Source organism: Oncorhynchus kisutch, unplaced genomic scaffold (assembly GCF_002021735.2).
Source record: "Oncorhynchus kisutch isolate 150728-3 unplaced genomic scaffold, Okis_V2 scaffold1770, whole genome shotgun sequence".
Lineage (NCBI taxonomy): Eukaryota > Metazoa > Chordata > Actinopteri > Salmoniformes > Salmonidae > Oncorhynchus > Oncorhynchus kisutch.
Window position 1 is genome coordinate 30,188 of NW_022263715.1, and position 14,064 is coordinate 44,251.

Here is a 14,064-nt window from a genome sequence, read left to right on the forward strand (position 1 = left end):
TTAATGGTCCATGAGTTTTTACAAGGTTCATTTAGAACCTAACAGTATGAAAGCATTTAAAACTGGTGAGCCTAAAATGCATACACAAAAACGCTATTAGGTCATTAATGAATGGCAGGGAAACTAATGAATGGCAGGGAAATGAATGAATGGCAGGGAAACTAATGAATGGCAGGGAAATGAATGAATGAATTGAAGCTTAATCAACAATAAAACATTCAAATAAGATTAAATGACAATAAAGTGAGAGTTATTTCCATGAGGTTATCTTCTTCACATAACAAACAGAGCCATCAGTATGTCTAATAACCTTAGTCATGTACTAATCAACATGAGAGGGTCCGCCCTCACCTTATGTCTTCAGAGGGCCTGAGAGTGAAGTCGTCTGGCACAGCCTGCATGCAGAGAGGACAGAACATCTGACCTGGGACCAGCCACTGTCTGATGCAGGCCAGGCAGTAGATGTGGTCACACGGCAGGCTCAGGGGGTCATGGGGGTCGCTCATACACACAGGGCACGGCTGGAGGCCAAACCTGGACACGGACAAGATAGCGAGTTATGCAAGTTAAGCATACAGCATACTTAACTTGCGCTTGAGCTTGTTAAAATTATAGAGCTAGACACTATACACTATAATGAAGGCCCTGAGTTTTTCTTTGTTACGTGAATGTGACCAGGAAAAACTCCAGGTCCTTGTATATACCCACTATAAGTAAGGCCCTGAGGTTTGAGTGGTCAGAGTCTAATCATGATCCAGCCATATGCTTCCTTTGTGGTATAATACCAGCTAATCTCTGCTTTGCTGGATCAGGATTCTAATAGAAATATACTTCCAGACAGATGAGGAAGGAAGGGAATCCATACCTGAAAATGCGCTCCATTGCTCCGTCTTTGCAGGCTTTCAGTATACCGATCACCGCCTCAAACGGCTTCTTCATTTTCAGGTCAGAGTCCTTCTCCAGGATCTTGATAGAACAAATGCCATTTTGAAAGGAAAGGAAAAATGACACTGAACAAAAAGATAAACTCAACATGTAAAGTGTTGGCCCTATGTTTCATGAGCACAAATAAAAGATTGCAGACATTTCCCATTTGCACAAAAAGCATATGTCTCCCAAATTTTGGGCACAAATTTGTTTGCATCCCTGTTAGTGAGCATTTATCCTTTACCAAGATAATCCATCCACCTGACAGGTGTGGCATATCAAGAAGCTGATTAAACAGCATGTTCATTACACAGGTACACCTTGTGCTGGGGTCAATAAACCTGCACATTTTAGAGCGGCCTTTTGTCATACACAATGGCACATATGTCTACAATTTTGAGGGAGCGTGCAATTGGCATGCTGATTGCAGGAATGTCCACCAGAGCTGTTGCCAGAAAATGTCATGTTCATTTCTCTACCACAAGCCTCCTCCAAACTTGTTTTAGAGAATTTGGCAGTACATTCAAAATCAGCCTCACAACTGCAGACCACATGTATGGTATCGTGTGGGTGAGCGGTTTACTGATGTCAACATTGTGAATAGTGCCAAATTCGTTTGTGAAGCATCACAGTACAGTTGAAAAATATATGGCAAATAGAAATCCAAAAAGGATGATGTTGAGAGATAGATGGGAGAGGTTGAATGTTCAGGTTGAATTTAAAAAAAAAAATATATATTTCACCTTTATTTAACCAGGTAGGCTAGTTGAGAACAAGTTCTCATTTACAACTACGACCTGGCCAAGATAAAGCATAGCAGTGTGAACAGACAACAACACAAAGTTACACATGGAGTAAACAATAAACAAGTCAATAACACAGTAGAAAAAGAAAAAAAGAGTCTATATACATTGTGTGCAAAAGGCAATGAGGAGGTAGGTGAATAATAACAATTTAGCAGATTAACACTGGAGTGATAAATGATCAAATGGTCATGTGCAGGTAGAGATACTGGTGTGCAAAAGAGCCGAAAAGTAAATAAATAAAAACAGTATGGGGCTGAGGTAGGTAAATTGGGTGGGCTATTTACCGATGGACTATGTACAGCTGCATGCGATCGGTTAGCTGCTCAGATAGCAGATGTTTAAAGTTGGTGAGGGAGATAAAAGTCTCCAACTTCAGCGATTTTTGCAATTCGTTGCAGTCACAGGCAGCAGAGAACTGGAAGGAAAGGCTGCCAAATGAGGTGTTGGCTTTAGGGATGGCTTTACTTAAAAATCATACAATGTGATTTTCTGGATTTTTGTTTTAGATTGCGTCTGTCACAGTTGAAGTGTACCTATGATAAAAATTACAGACCTCTACATGCTTTGTAAGTAGGAAAACCTGCAAAATCAGCAGTGTATCAAATACTTTTTCTCCCCACTGTATATATTTACCCCAAAAATATATGGGGGATTGGAAATGATGCAGACAAATTACATTGATGGAACCAATATTCTTTCCTCAATATTAAGCAGATCCACCCCTTTAAAAAGGCATAAGCTACGGACAATGTACACAATTGCATTTTATCAATGGCAATTTCAATGTACAGAGATACCGTGACGAGATCCTGAGGCCCATTGTCATGCCATTCATCCGCCGCCATCACCTCATGTGTCAGCATGATAATGCATGGCCCCATGTCATTAGGATCTGCACACAATTCCTGGAAGCTGAAAATGTCCCATTTATTCCATGGCCTGCATAATCACCAGACATGTCACCCATTGAGCATGTTTGAGATGCTCTGGATCAACGGGTACAACAGCGTGTTCAAGTTCCCGCCAATATCCAGCAATTTCACACAGTCATTGAAGAGGAGTGGGACAACATTCCACAATCAACAGCCTGATCAACTCTATGCAAAGAAGATGTCTCACTGCATGAGGCAAATGGTGGTCACACCAGATACTGAGTGGTTTTCTGATCCCCACATTTTTTTTAAGGTGTCTGTGATCAAGAGATTCATATCTGTATTCCCAGTCATGTGAAATCCATAGATGAAATGAATGTATTTCAATAGACAGATTTCCTTATGTGAACTGAAACTCAGTAAAATCTTATTGCATTTATATTTTAGTTCAGTATATTATTCTGATATTAGCCCAGGCAAATCAGAGGAGTGGTGTGGTTACCTGTTACACTGACTAAAATAGACCACTGAAGGGCACCATTTTATTTAACTAGGCAAGTCAGTTAAGAACAAATTCTTATTTACAATGACGGCCTACACTGGTCAAACCTGGGCCAATTGTGCGCCGCCCTATGGGACTCCCAATCACGGCCGGTTGTGATACAGCCTGGATTCGAACCAGGGTGTGTGTAGTGAAGCCTCTAGCACGGAGATGCAGTGCCTTTGACCGCTGCGCCACTATACAGTACTATACATACACTAAAAGGAGGTTTCCCAGACACAGATTAAGCCCAATCCTGGATTTAAATCATTTTTGATGGAGATTCTCAATTGACATCATTATTCCTATAGATATGACCCCAGACCACACTGACCTGGCACAACCCTCTGGTGTGCTCCAAGACCAGAGGCTTCAGCTTCTTCTCCACCTCCTCGATGCCCAGTAACATGTGCTCCACAAACAGAGACAGGGTGACGACGCGGTTCCACCCAGTCCTACAGAAACCACAGAAAAAACAAGTCACAAAAAAAATACAACTGGCATTCTGTTGTTCTAAAGTTTTAGCAGCTACCAAAAAATACAAAACTGCCCTTCAGATGACTGGACAGCTTTACACTTCTTTTAAATCAAAATTAAATAAAGGGACAATGCAACAAACAGAAAATAACAGTTGATAAATAGAGTCAGTTTATATACTGGCCATGTCAATGTCATTGTGTCAACCTTGACATTCAAGTTCCAGGTCATTGAGATTGAATAGAATCCCTGTTAACTCACTGAACTCTGTGGACCATGGCCACGCTCCTGTCCTTATAGTGTCTCAGATTCTCCTCGGAGCAGACCAGCTCGATGGGGACCTGGAGCCTCTTGACCTGTCTGAGCCAGACCAGCCGCTGGCCGTCTGTGTCCAGAGCCTGGGGCTCCAGGTACTCTACACAGGCCACGGCCGCATACACGTCCAGCACCTGGGGAGTTAACGCATGCTTTGAGGGGTAACGCAGTCTCGTGTAGCTAGACATTGCATTATCACGTTGGCTCTGCATCCTGGCAGAGGAGAACATAGATGCCAGGCACACAAGGCTATGGTCAATGCAAAATGACACACTGCAGAGGAATATACTTAAGACATCCTTGTTCCTGAAAATGTTTTATATTAACACAAGTATTCGTGCCAATACAACACAAGCCACACAGCATAAAGGAGTGATATTACAGCAAGCATCTCCCCTACGCTGGAGCTAAAACACTAATATTTACCTTCCATTTCATCTCTACCAGCATTCAAAAGACTGGAAGAAAACAAAAGTATCATTGCTTGAAATAAAATGAAGAATCCCTTTAACGCTGAACTGGCCTGCTATACTAGACTTCAGTGGAGGCTGCAGAGTGGAGGACGGCTCATAATAATGTGTGCTGCTCCTGGTTTTAATTTCAAGATCTTCACACCTAGAAGCCTCGCGCTCTGCTTACGCTGGCCCACAGTTTGGACTCCAGTGCAGCTGGTATAGAACATAGTGTTTTCCCAACGCCCCAGTGGAACTTCCCAGTAATACTGACCAGTTCATCCCCCTCTCTGGCATGTGTGTTCCCCCGGAGGACCTGGGCCAACTGGGGCTCCATGCTTATCATCCTGGACAGGTTCTGCAGGCGGTTCTTAAACTCATGGTAGGCAGCGTGGACCCAAGGCAGCGAGGTCACTTCCTTCCCCATGACGTCATCGTGACGCAGCCGCAGCTCGTTCACACAACAGGTCAAGGCACCGCAAAGGAGCTGGAAGATTGGTTAGGATGTATGGATGCGTACACACACAAACTAATAATTAACACCTTGAAATAACAATTCAATTCATCTTTATTTAGGCAGGACTCTCCAGTCAGAAACAGACATCCATGTTTTCCAATGATTGCTGGGATCCATAAAAACAGACTAATGACATCATTTTATAAATGTTGAAAGTAAAACAATGAAACTCATTACCTGCAGATCCTCCTGACAGGTCACATTCATGGTCATGGAGATGAAATCCTGCAGGTACCTGTGGAAGAACTCAGCCTGCATCTCCGGGTCTGCCTCTGAGATGTAGCGGCCCAGTGGGGTCTTCCTAAAGAACTCCTCAAACTGGCCCTGAGTGTGACCTGAACATCCCAGAAACACCATAACTAGGTTAAATGAAGAGAAAATAACATCATTCCTAGATAGAGACCTAGTACTGAAGAATTATTGAACACAACACATAGACTACAACCAGGGATGTAGCAGTAAAACAATGCTGAACGTTGGTCAAAACGTAATGCCCTATTCACAAAATAAATTAACGATCCTCCAATACAACCCCTGGTTACAACATAACAGGGTTCCCAAACTGGAGGCCTTAAGGTTTTCTGATAAAAAAATAGAATACGTTTTTATTTTCGTTGTTGGACATCAGACTGTAAAAACACCAGGACATCAGACTGTACAAACACCAGGACATCAGCTCCAAGTGATTTAAATTGAAGAAATCTGTTCCAAAGTATTCCCACGCATAACAGAGAGAGACGTGATTGTATACAAATGTAAGCAAGGCTTGAAATGATTATGTATTAGTCAAACATATCTGTTTGGGCTTCTTGCAGTCTACAAATTATTTGTAATTATGTTCCGGCCCCCCAACAAAAAAAGAAAATGGTCCCTCGGCTGAATCTAGTTGATGATCCCTGACAAATAAGTTAGACGTATGAGGTATTGTCATAACCCACTACCTTCATGCTGGAGAGCATGGACCCAGAGTTCATCCAGGTAGTCCCTGATCCTCCAGCTGAAGGGCATGATACAGCCGATGTTCTTGTCCAGCCCAATGTAGTTCTGGACCAGGATGGTCTTTGACTCTGAACTGGGACAGGAAGGGAGGGGTTAATATAGAGTAGCAAGAGAGAGGGAGTTGTTGATTCACTGACATTCTAGAATCAGAGCTGACAGAAGACAGCATCTCTAGTCTTGAACACAGAAATATAATTACTAGAAGGGACAAAGCCCCTCAGACCATGGTAATTTGACTGGAATACTCAATATGGCCGCCGGGCCACCCATTGTAGAACAACAACTTGATTAGAAATGGCTGTTCTTGTCATTTGATTTCTATGCTCTCTAGTCCAACAACATAACCATTGCTGTGACGGTACAGTACTTACTTGCGGTCCAGTTTTGTGTAGGGAACCTCGAGTAGTTTGTCGTTCCCAAAGATGTCCAACCAGAGTTTCTTAACCGCCTCTCCAGAGTTGGAGTCCTGCAGAATGTCCAGGTTGCGGTCGCGGTCGATGACAGAGACCAGCTGGGCCAAGAAGGGAATAACCACAGCCTGCACCCTTTTCCATAGGGTGTGTCTGGTACAAAAAGTAGAAAATCAGTTTAGTAGAGCCGTTTATGGGCAATATGGTATAAGGCTAAATGTATGGTTATTTGGCCAATCAAAAATATCTTATGTCCCTTTTAAAGAGTTAGTTGAAAAAAGTTATCTTTAAAGTCCCTTTGAATTTACAATGAGGATTTGTACTGGCATAAGAGGTTTTGAAATCATAGTGGTCACTCACCTGAATGTCCCTCCTTCCTGCAGTGCGTCAATGTTGGACGCCTCCTTGATGACCCAGTTATTTGAGGACAGTTTGAGCGTGTTGTCATCATGGGTCGACAGCAACGAGTGAAGACGTCTCTTCACGGTCCTCAGAAATTCAGCTGTTCAAGAACATTCATAGTCTGAGTATTATCATTGAGAATGGAATGCATGTCAATGATGACCCATTGTTGTTCTGTATCCATGCAAGCTTGGATATGGTAATGCTAGAGAAGTATGGAGATCGCTTGTAGAGTCTCTCAATTTTCAAACTTCTCCGGCGCTAGCACGCACTACTGCTTAGATATAGCACGCCAATGGGTAAACTTATTACTACAAGAAAAATCTCCAAGTCGCTTCAAAAATCTAAAAATAAACAATTAGTACTACAGTAGTTATCCTACCTCTTATTTGTTGGTTGTCAGTCAGGAGTGTGAGCAGGATCTCCACTCTCCTGGTACTACGGACTCCACCCTCCAGCTGGTCTCTGAGCATGCCCACTGCGCTCTGCACACAGCTACGTACCAGCGCCGTGGTGTCCACAACACTCCTCCAGCTCTGCAGTAGGAACATGGTCAAGACACATGAAACACGAGGAAGGTATTCCAAAACAACATGGTTTGTTTACAGTAAAACAGAGTTTCTTAACCCATAACATGGGTTATGTACACATGATATTTAAATGGTGCTACAAACAGGATTGTTTTGAATTTTTGCAGTATTACTGTTATTTTTACAAGAGGGAGTCCATCATACAGAATACCAAAACAATATTGTAGCAAATAATAACACCTAAATATTCAAATGTTAAAGTCTAACATCCAAAAGTGCATCCTCTTTTAAAGCGTTAGATTATATCTCAGTTTATAATGCTAAATAGTGTAGACCTGTCATATTGGACCTTTCAACCAAAATTATGATGATTTCTACACTGTTTGTGCAATTTCAGTGCTTGTTTTGTCACAAACTGAAATTGAGTGTGGAATTTTAGCAACCAGGAAATTACATTTGCGATTTGCACTAAATAACACAGCCACGAAGTCAGAACGGCAATCCCATTTTGACAACGGATGCCCCTCTGGCGAAGAGAAATCAATAGACAAATATCACAGCCAATCACAACACTGGCGGGTAAGTAATGGTGTAAAACTCACTGTTTGGTCTTCATGTTCCAATTCCTGTTGCTCTGTCTCAGTGTACATGTCATCTACCTCCATCGCTGTGCATAAACATACAAGGCTCTTTTAACTATGTCAACAGGTCATTTTTTCTGAAGAAGTGTATCAGTACGAAGACATTTTGTCATGATCATCAATACGAGTCTTAAAGGTCATTCACCTTCAGGCTCATCCTTTTTCTCCTCAAACAGTTGACTGATGGTAAGGTTTCTCAAGGCTTTGATATCTGACACAATATCTTTCGATCTTCTGAGGTCATCAATATGAACCGACCTCCAGGGGTCTATATTGGATTTAGAAAAAAGAATAACTTCATAAACGTTTTTTTTTTTTACAAAAGTTTTCAATCTCAGATTGTCTTTTGAGCACGTATCCCATTTCAACATGTTCTAATGTTGCACAATGTTTGAACCAACGATAACTTCACCTCCATGAAATCCAACATAGGATGTCCCTCCTTCCATTCTTGGCAATTTAGTGATGAAGTAGACGAAGACCTTGCCTCCCATCTCCACTTGTCTTGATTTGTTGATTTCATTGATGGCAGAATATCTGAAATGAATTAGATAAAATATTAGATATAATCAGATTTCGGTTTTAAAATGTATTTATTTAATGACATGTATTCCAGACTTCACTTACTTGGCGGAGGCAATGAGATTTGCACTGTGTGACTCTTCATCAAAATCTGACTGGATGATCAGGATTTTGTTGCCAGATGTATTCTCTCTCCCATTTCCAGATGTGAGGAAATGACTAAGAAGAGAGCAATGTTTTTAACCTGACCAAAAGGTTTCAACTCAACGGCTAATGGACAATCAATAAAGCATGATGAGGATGAACTAAAAGGTGTCAAACCTGATCTTCTTGAGGAAGGAGTGCTCAGTGTCAAACTGCTGAAGAGAGAGAAGCTCGACATTGTTCACGACCTCTTCCAGTGGCCCAACATCTGATGCTGTTAAAAGTCTGGAAAAGGTAGTCACCTGGGAAAGTAAAATAAAATAAAAATAGGACTGTATAAACAACGTTTAATAAGAGTTATATAATGTCATGTCCTAAAGTTGCCAGAGTTTTCAGAAATCCTGGTTGGAGAATTCCCTCCTGATTACGGGAATCCCCCAATCAAGATTTGTGAAAAAACTAAGAATTATTGGAATATTGAAAGCCTACATGTGATTGTGGTAATTAAAAAATATATGTATATAACAAATTGTTACCTCTGTGAAGGAGGAATAGCACTGCTCGTCCTGTTGAGTGTGAGAGAAGATGAAGTCGGCCAAAGAGCTGTGCTTCTGGTCCTCAAAGTAGATCCTGGCCAGATGTTCACTCTCCACCCTGGGGAGAACAGTGCAGTCCAGCCGAACCACCGAGTCTGGAGTGGCACAGTTCAGAAGGATCAGTTTGGCCTCGTCCAGGACTCTTCTTTGGGGCTCGGAAATGTCTGTCTCTCCCCTTTGCTTCTCTGTCATTTGGAGGACCACCGAAGCACACGTGTCGGAATGGTAGCCAATGAAAACGTCAGGAGGTAGGTACTTGTATGTCTGGGGGGCCATGGTGTGTTGGTTATTGAGGGCCACAAACTGCCCAACCCATTTCTCCAACTCCACAACAACTGCTCTTTGTTCCTCCTTGAGAACTGTATGGATGTCCAGATAGTGCTTCTCAAGCCTGTTGATGAGAGGGATTGGAAACTGTTTGTAGACCACCTCTTTCTCCTCAATGACAATGAGCCTGAAGTCTTTGTGTACTCTGCATTTGACACGATGTGTCCCCAGTCCCAGGTCAACGTACTTCTGTCCTCCCAAGCAGACGTAGTACTGGTTCAGAGCATCGTAGAGACTTTCGTAGAGGTTCTGCAAGTTCAGGAGAACGACGGTTCGACCGGTTTCCATGCAGATCTTGACTCGGTTGATGTTGCGGCAGATCTGGGTGTACTCTTGGTCCTTGGGGAAGCTAGACCCGAAGATAATCTCTGGCTGGCAGCTCTCGGAGAAGAAAGTCTGCTGCAGGATCTGTAGTGCTGCATAGTTCTTGGTCAGAACTAGCAAGTAGCGGCACTCATCCTCCTGGCCAATCGCAGAAATGTTTTGTCTGACAAGATCGATGGTGCTGATGCTCTCCAGATTCAGGTTGATCTGTATCTTCTGGAGCCTTTGGGTGAAGACTGTGACTGCATCCACGTCGTCCCTGCCACTGAAGTTCCTGAGGACCGCCTCCACAATCTTCTCTGCACTAGGCCTTTGTTCGGAAGCCTTGGTCACTGCAAAAACCATCTTGATCAAGCTGTAGTAGTCACGCAAACCAAAGAAACCTTTCCCTTGTTTACGGCAGATGTTTAGGTAGGCCCTGGCAAAGGGTTGGAAGAAATCCCTGACCTTCTCCAAAATCATTGTGTCAGACGAGCATATGCCTTTAGCGCTCTCAATCAGCTCTTTCTCATCGGGGTCGCAACGTGAGACGAAAATGCCTCTATTCATCTTCGCAGGATCCAAAGCCCAGTTGGAGATGCCGATGAATCCAACCTTTTTGTGCGGTAGCGGCTCATCATCGATGCATCCCTCTTCTAGCAGAGGATGGAGGGTTTTCAGGGGCATTTTGGGAGAATCCTCAGCCAAGCCAATCTCATCCAGCACCACCACAGATATATACTCGTTCAGGTTCTTCCCCTCCTGGAAGCGACCACATTGCTTAAATGTGTTGATGATGCCCTCCGGTGTGGAGTGAGGGCTGCACTGGAAGGACACCAGGTGAATCTGCTTAAGCCTTTTGTAGAGGTCAGAGTGTGCGGCTTGGCCCTGCATGGCGTCTGCCACCAAGGTTTTAGACAGAGATTTTGAACTCCCAGGTTTCCCCACCAAGAAGAGGGGGATTCTCAGCTCTATACAGACCACCATCATGAAGACATTCTCTTTCAGAGCGTTGTTTCGTGCAATAGTTTCGCCCAAGGGCACTCCGCTCAGAAGGAGATCCTGCATGAGGGATATCTCCTGCATCACTTTGAATGGGGTGTAGGTTTCAGTGAGGTATTTGCAGATTCTCTGTCTGTACTTGTCCTTGTTTTCCAAACAGGCATGGTAGCATATTCCCAGAGCCATCACTACAGACCACAAGACTGGGTCTCTTGCTTCTGGCTCCCTCTGGTTCCTCTCACTCCTCTCTGCGTTTTGATTTCTCTGATACTGATTTAGCTCAGCAAGCAGCATCGCATGGTTTTTGTAGAACCACACAAAGGCTTGCATGCAACGTTCTACATCCCTCAGACTTACGAAGCTACATTCGTCTTTCCTTGTCCGCATGTACCTCTGCGAAGCAGACAGGACATCCGCGATCAACCTGGTGTATACTATATCAATTGTGTTGGTCTCAACCACCCTCTGGACAATCTGCTGGATGTACATTTTTCAGTGTGATCATTGAGCTGGCCAAAGTCCCACACCAGAGGTATCATGCTGGGGGGCAAGGCCTGGACTCTGTACACCAACTGGCGGAGAGGGATGGAGCCCAGCTTCTCATCAGTCTCTTCAGCTCGGACTCGATATCCCAGTCCAGCAGATTCCAACCTCTGAATCATCTCGTCAGTGTGTTTTCTGTAAGGGTTGCATGCGGCGATGATCTGCAAGCCGCAATGGGGCACCAAACACTCTCCCTCCACTGTATTATCACAGAGGACTTCCTTGATACTGCTGATGGCTTCCGTGGTATTGGCTTCGTCAAAGAAGAGGACAGAGTCAAAGCTGTAGTCTTGTTTGTTGGTGAACGCAATGGCTTCTGCTTCCCGGATTTTGGTGTAGATCATGTCTGAGCTGGTTCCACCATGAACTTTGACTAGCTTCATGTTCTCCGTGGCCACTCCGCTCCTCCTAAGCTCACATAGGAATTTAATGAGCCTTGTCTTCCCACAGCCTGTCTCCCCCATGATGATGACTGGGATGCCACACCTGAAACGCATGTGGATGGCCAGCATCTTCAGTATATTGTCAGTGGTGAGCTCATATGTTTCATCAGGATCAGAGGCCACTGGATTCCCAAGACATTGCAAAGGCGTTCAATCTTCTCCCCTCTGGGCAGTTGGTCAAAGTCGATATTGAAAGGGACTCTCTGTAGCTTTAGACCCTCATACAGCTCTCTGGTCATGATGTCTCTTTTGATCACCCTTCTTGTGGATGGATCGATGGCGTCAACAGAGTTCTGTTCGTTGGGCTGAAGATGGAAGCCAATGAAGGTCATGGACACATGGTCATCGTTGAAGAAGATGTACGGATGTGGTTCTGACTCCCATCTCTTCCTGATCCGGAAGGGTGCCAAGTCTTCATCGCTGACCCCAGTCAGGTCCATTTGCTGCCTCCCGGGGCTCTGGTCAGAGATGCTGAGGGACGGTGTGGCAAAGTCCTTGGCCATCAGAATCATGAAGTCCACCACAAAGTTCTTGAATCCCTGGAGGGTGTCCCCGGTGAAAGAGGCATCACAAAAGACTGACGTCTCACAGTCTCGTAGTTGAAGGTTTAGGAACCATGCGAAATTCCTTAACTCGGCCCACGATGGGTCCATTATGCCACAGAACATAAAGAGCATCTGTAGACATTCTACATAGGTGCCTTCCACCCCATTGTACATGAAGGTGTCCAGGTCGATTTGATTATGGAAACGCGTCAGATACTGGTAGGGTCGTTGGTATGCTTCACTCCTGAACTCTTTGTCATCCATGAATGATCTTCAAGCTTTACAAAGGAGGGGTCCTCCCGCATCCTCATTTCCAGATCTAGAACCTCTTTTGGTGGGCGGCAGAAGACATTTGGGAACACATCCAGGAATGTGGAGTTGGCACGTGCATTCTGTATATAAAGAAAGTGTGAGTGTTCTTTTTCTCTTATCACAATGAAAATGTATGGGATTTAACACCAAGAGACTAAATATTTACCGTTCTTGGGCCATTTCTGGGCAAGTTTACTGTTGACTGTAGGATCTCAATGACATAAAGCTGTTTGTTGCTGCATTTCCACATCCTTCCCTCAGAATCCATCAAATATCCCAAGACCAACAGTTTAAAGAGAAACTCATAGAGGCCTTTCCGCACCTGTTGATAAAACATGTTTAAAAAATAATTTCATCAAATATCACTAAATGAATCTAATTGGTAAACATTCTATCAAAAAATAGTTAACTATCACTAAACAAATTATAATGACCAATAGGCTACAGTATATTTACCGAAGATGTGACATCGAAGTGGAAGATGATGAGCTCTTTCGACTTGGGGGTATTCAGCAGAGACTGAAGAATAACATTCTCATCAACCCTTGGCTCGATCAAGCGGATGCATTTCAGCAGTGACGGCTTCTTGGTGGAGTGTTTCAGTTTTCATACAGCCTCTTGATGTAAAGGGACTTACCTGAAGTGCGAAGAACATGTCATTATTTTAAGCATAAATCCAGCGGATAAGTAGGATATATCAAACCACCATTCAATGATCAACACAGGAGATACATAAACTGAAGGCCAAATATACTCACCAACTCCAGCTCTACTGGAGACACAACTCCAACAAACATCCTGTCCTTGAACACAGCAGCAGCACTGTCTCTGATCTGACGGGACCGTGTAGTGTTTGTTGACGGTACCTCTGGATGCTGCTCAGGGTTCCTGGGCACCATGTGTAACCTGTACTGCAGAAGGCTGAGGAAGGTAGGCATCCTCTCTGTCCGAGCTGCAGATGATCACGAGCCTGTAGTCCTTCCTGCTCTGCATTTTAATTCGCTGGAAAAAGCTCTCCACCTTGGAGCTGACTTCGTAGCTAAGCTGATCGCTATAGAGCATGGTGTAAATCTTCTCTCCTCTGTAGCCGGCAGTGAGGCAGCGTCTGAGGAACAGCTCCACCTGCTCGTAAGGCGTGGAGGAGTTGCACAGTAGGACCTCATCGTACGTGGGCAGTGGCTCGTGTTTGCTGCTCATGTAAATGGAGATGCAAGACGTCAGGATCTCGTCGTGTGGGGAAACTATGAGGTTTGGACTTCCGATAGCCAGGCCCTTGGCATCAATCTTTCAATGCTTTTGTATTTCTTCTCATCAGTCATGTCTCCTTCATTCTCATCACCTATGTTGGCCAGAATTTCTAGCAGTTTTCCTAAGCTTCGGACGTCGAGAGTGTCTTGGAGGAAAGAATTCATGTCTCTCATGTAGGCGTTCCACATCA

General features: G+C 43.9%; 1 protein-coding gene across 1 annotated transcript in view; it reads right to left on the minus strand.

The window, feature by feature from the left end:
- LOC109881888 (E3 ubiquitin-protein ligase rnf213-alpha) overlaps nucleotides 1–13,823 on the minus strand; it is a 41,649-nt gene extending 27,826 nt beyond the window's left edge. Inside the window, 22 exon segments of the mRNA XM_031819005.1 lie at nucleotides 352–534; nucleotides 866–966; nucleotides 3,481–3,601; nucleotides 3,885–4,072; nucleotides 4,665–4,877; nucleotides 5,085–5,242; nucleotides 5,849–5,979; nucleotides 6,278–6,469; nucleotides 6,677–6,818; nucleotides 7,101–7,254; nucleotides 7,851–7,915; nucleotides 8,035–8,157; nucleotides 8,302–8,426; nucleotides 8,517–8,630; nucleotides 8,733–8,857; nucleotides 9,092–11,271; nucleotides 11,274–11,897; nucleotides 11,900–12,587; nucleotides 12,590–12,706; nucleotides 12,793–12,948; nucleotides 13,083–13,232; nucleotides 13,539–13,823. Coding sequence (XP_031674865.1) covers nucleotides 352–534; nucleotides 866–966; nucleotides 3,481–3,601; nucleotides 3,885–4,072; nucleotides 4,665–4,877; nucleotides 5,085–5,242; nucleotides 5,849–5,979; nucleotides 6,278–6,469; nucleotides 6,677–6,818; nucleotides 7,101–7,254; nucleotides 7,851–7,915; nucleotides 8,035–8,157; nucleotides 8,302–8,426; nucleotides 8,517–8,630; nucleotides 8,733–8,857; nucleotides 9,092–11,271; nucleotides 11,274–11,897; nucleotides 11,900–12,587; nucleotides 12,590–12,706; nucleotides 12,793–12,948; nucleotides 13,083–13,232; nucleotides 13,539–13,823 — 6,335 coding nt within the window.
- Between the last annotated feature and the right edge of the window lie 241 nt (nucleotides 13,824–14,064).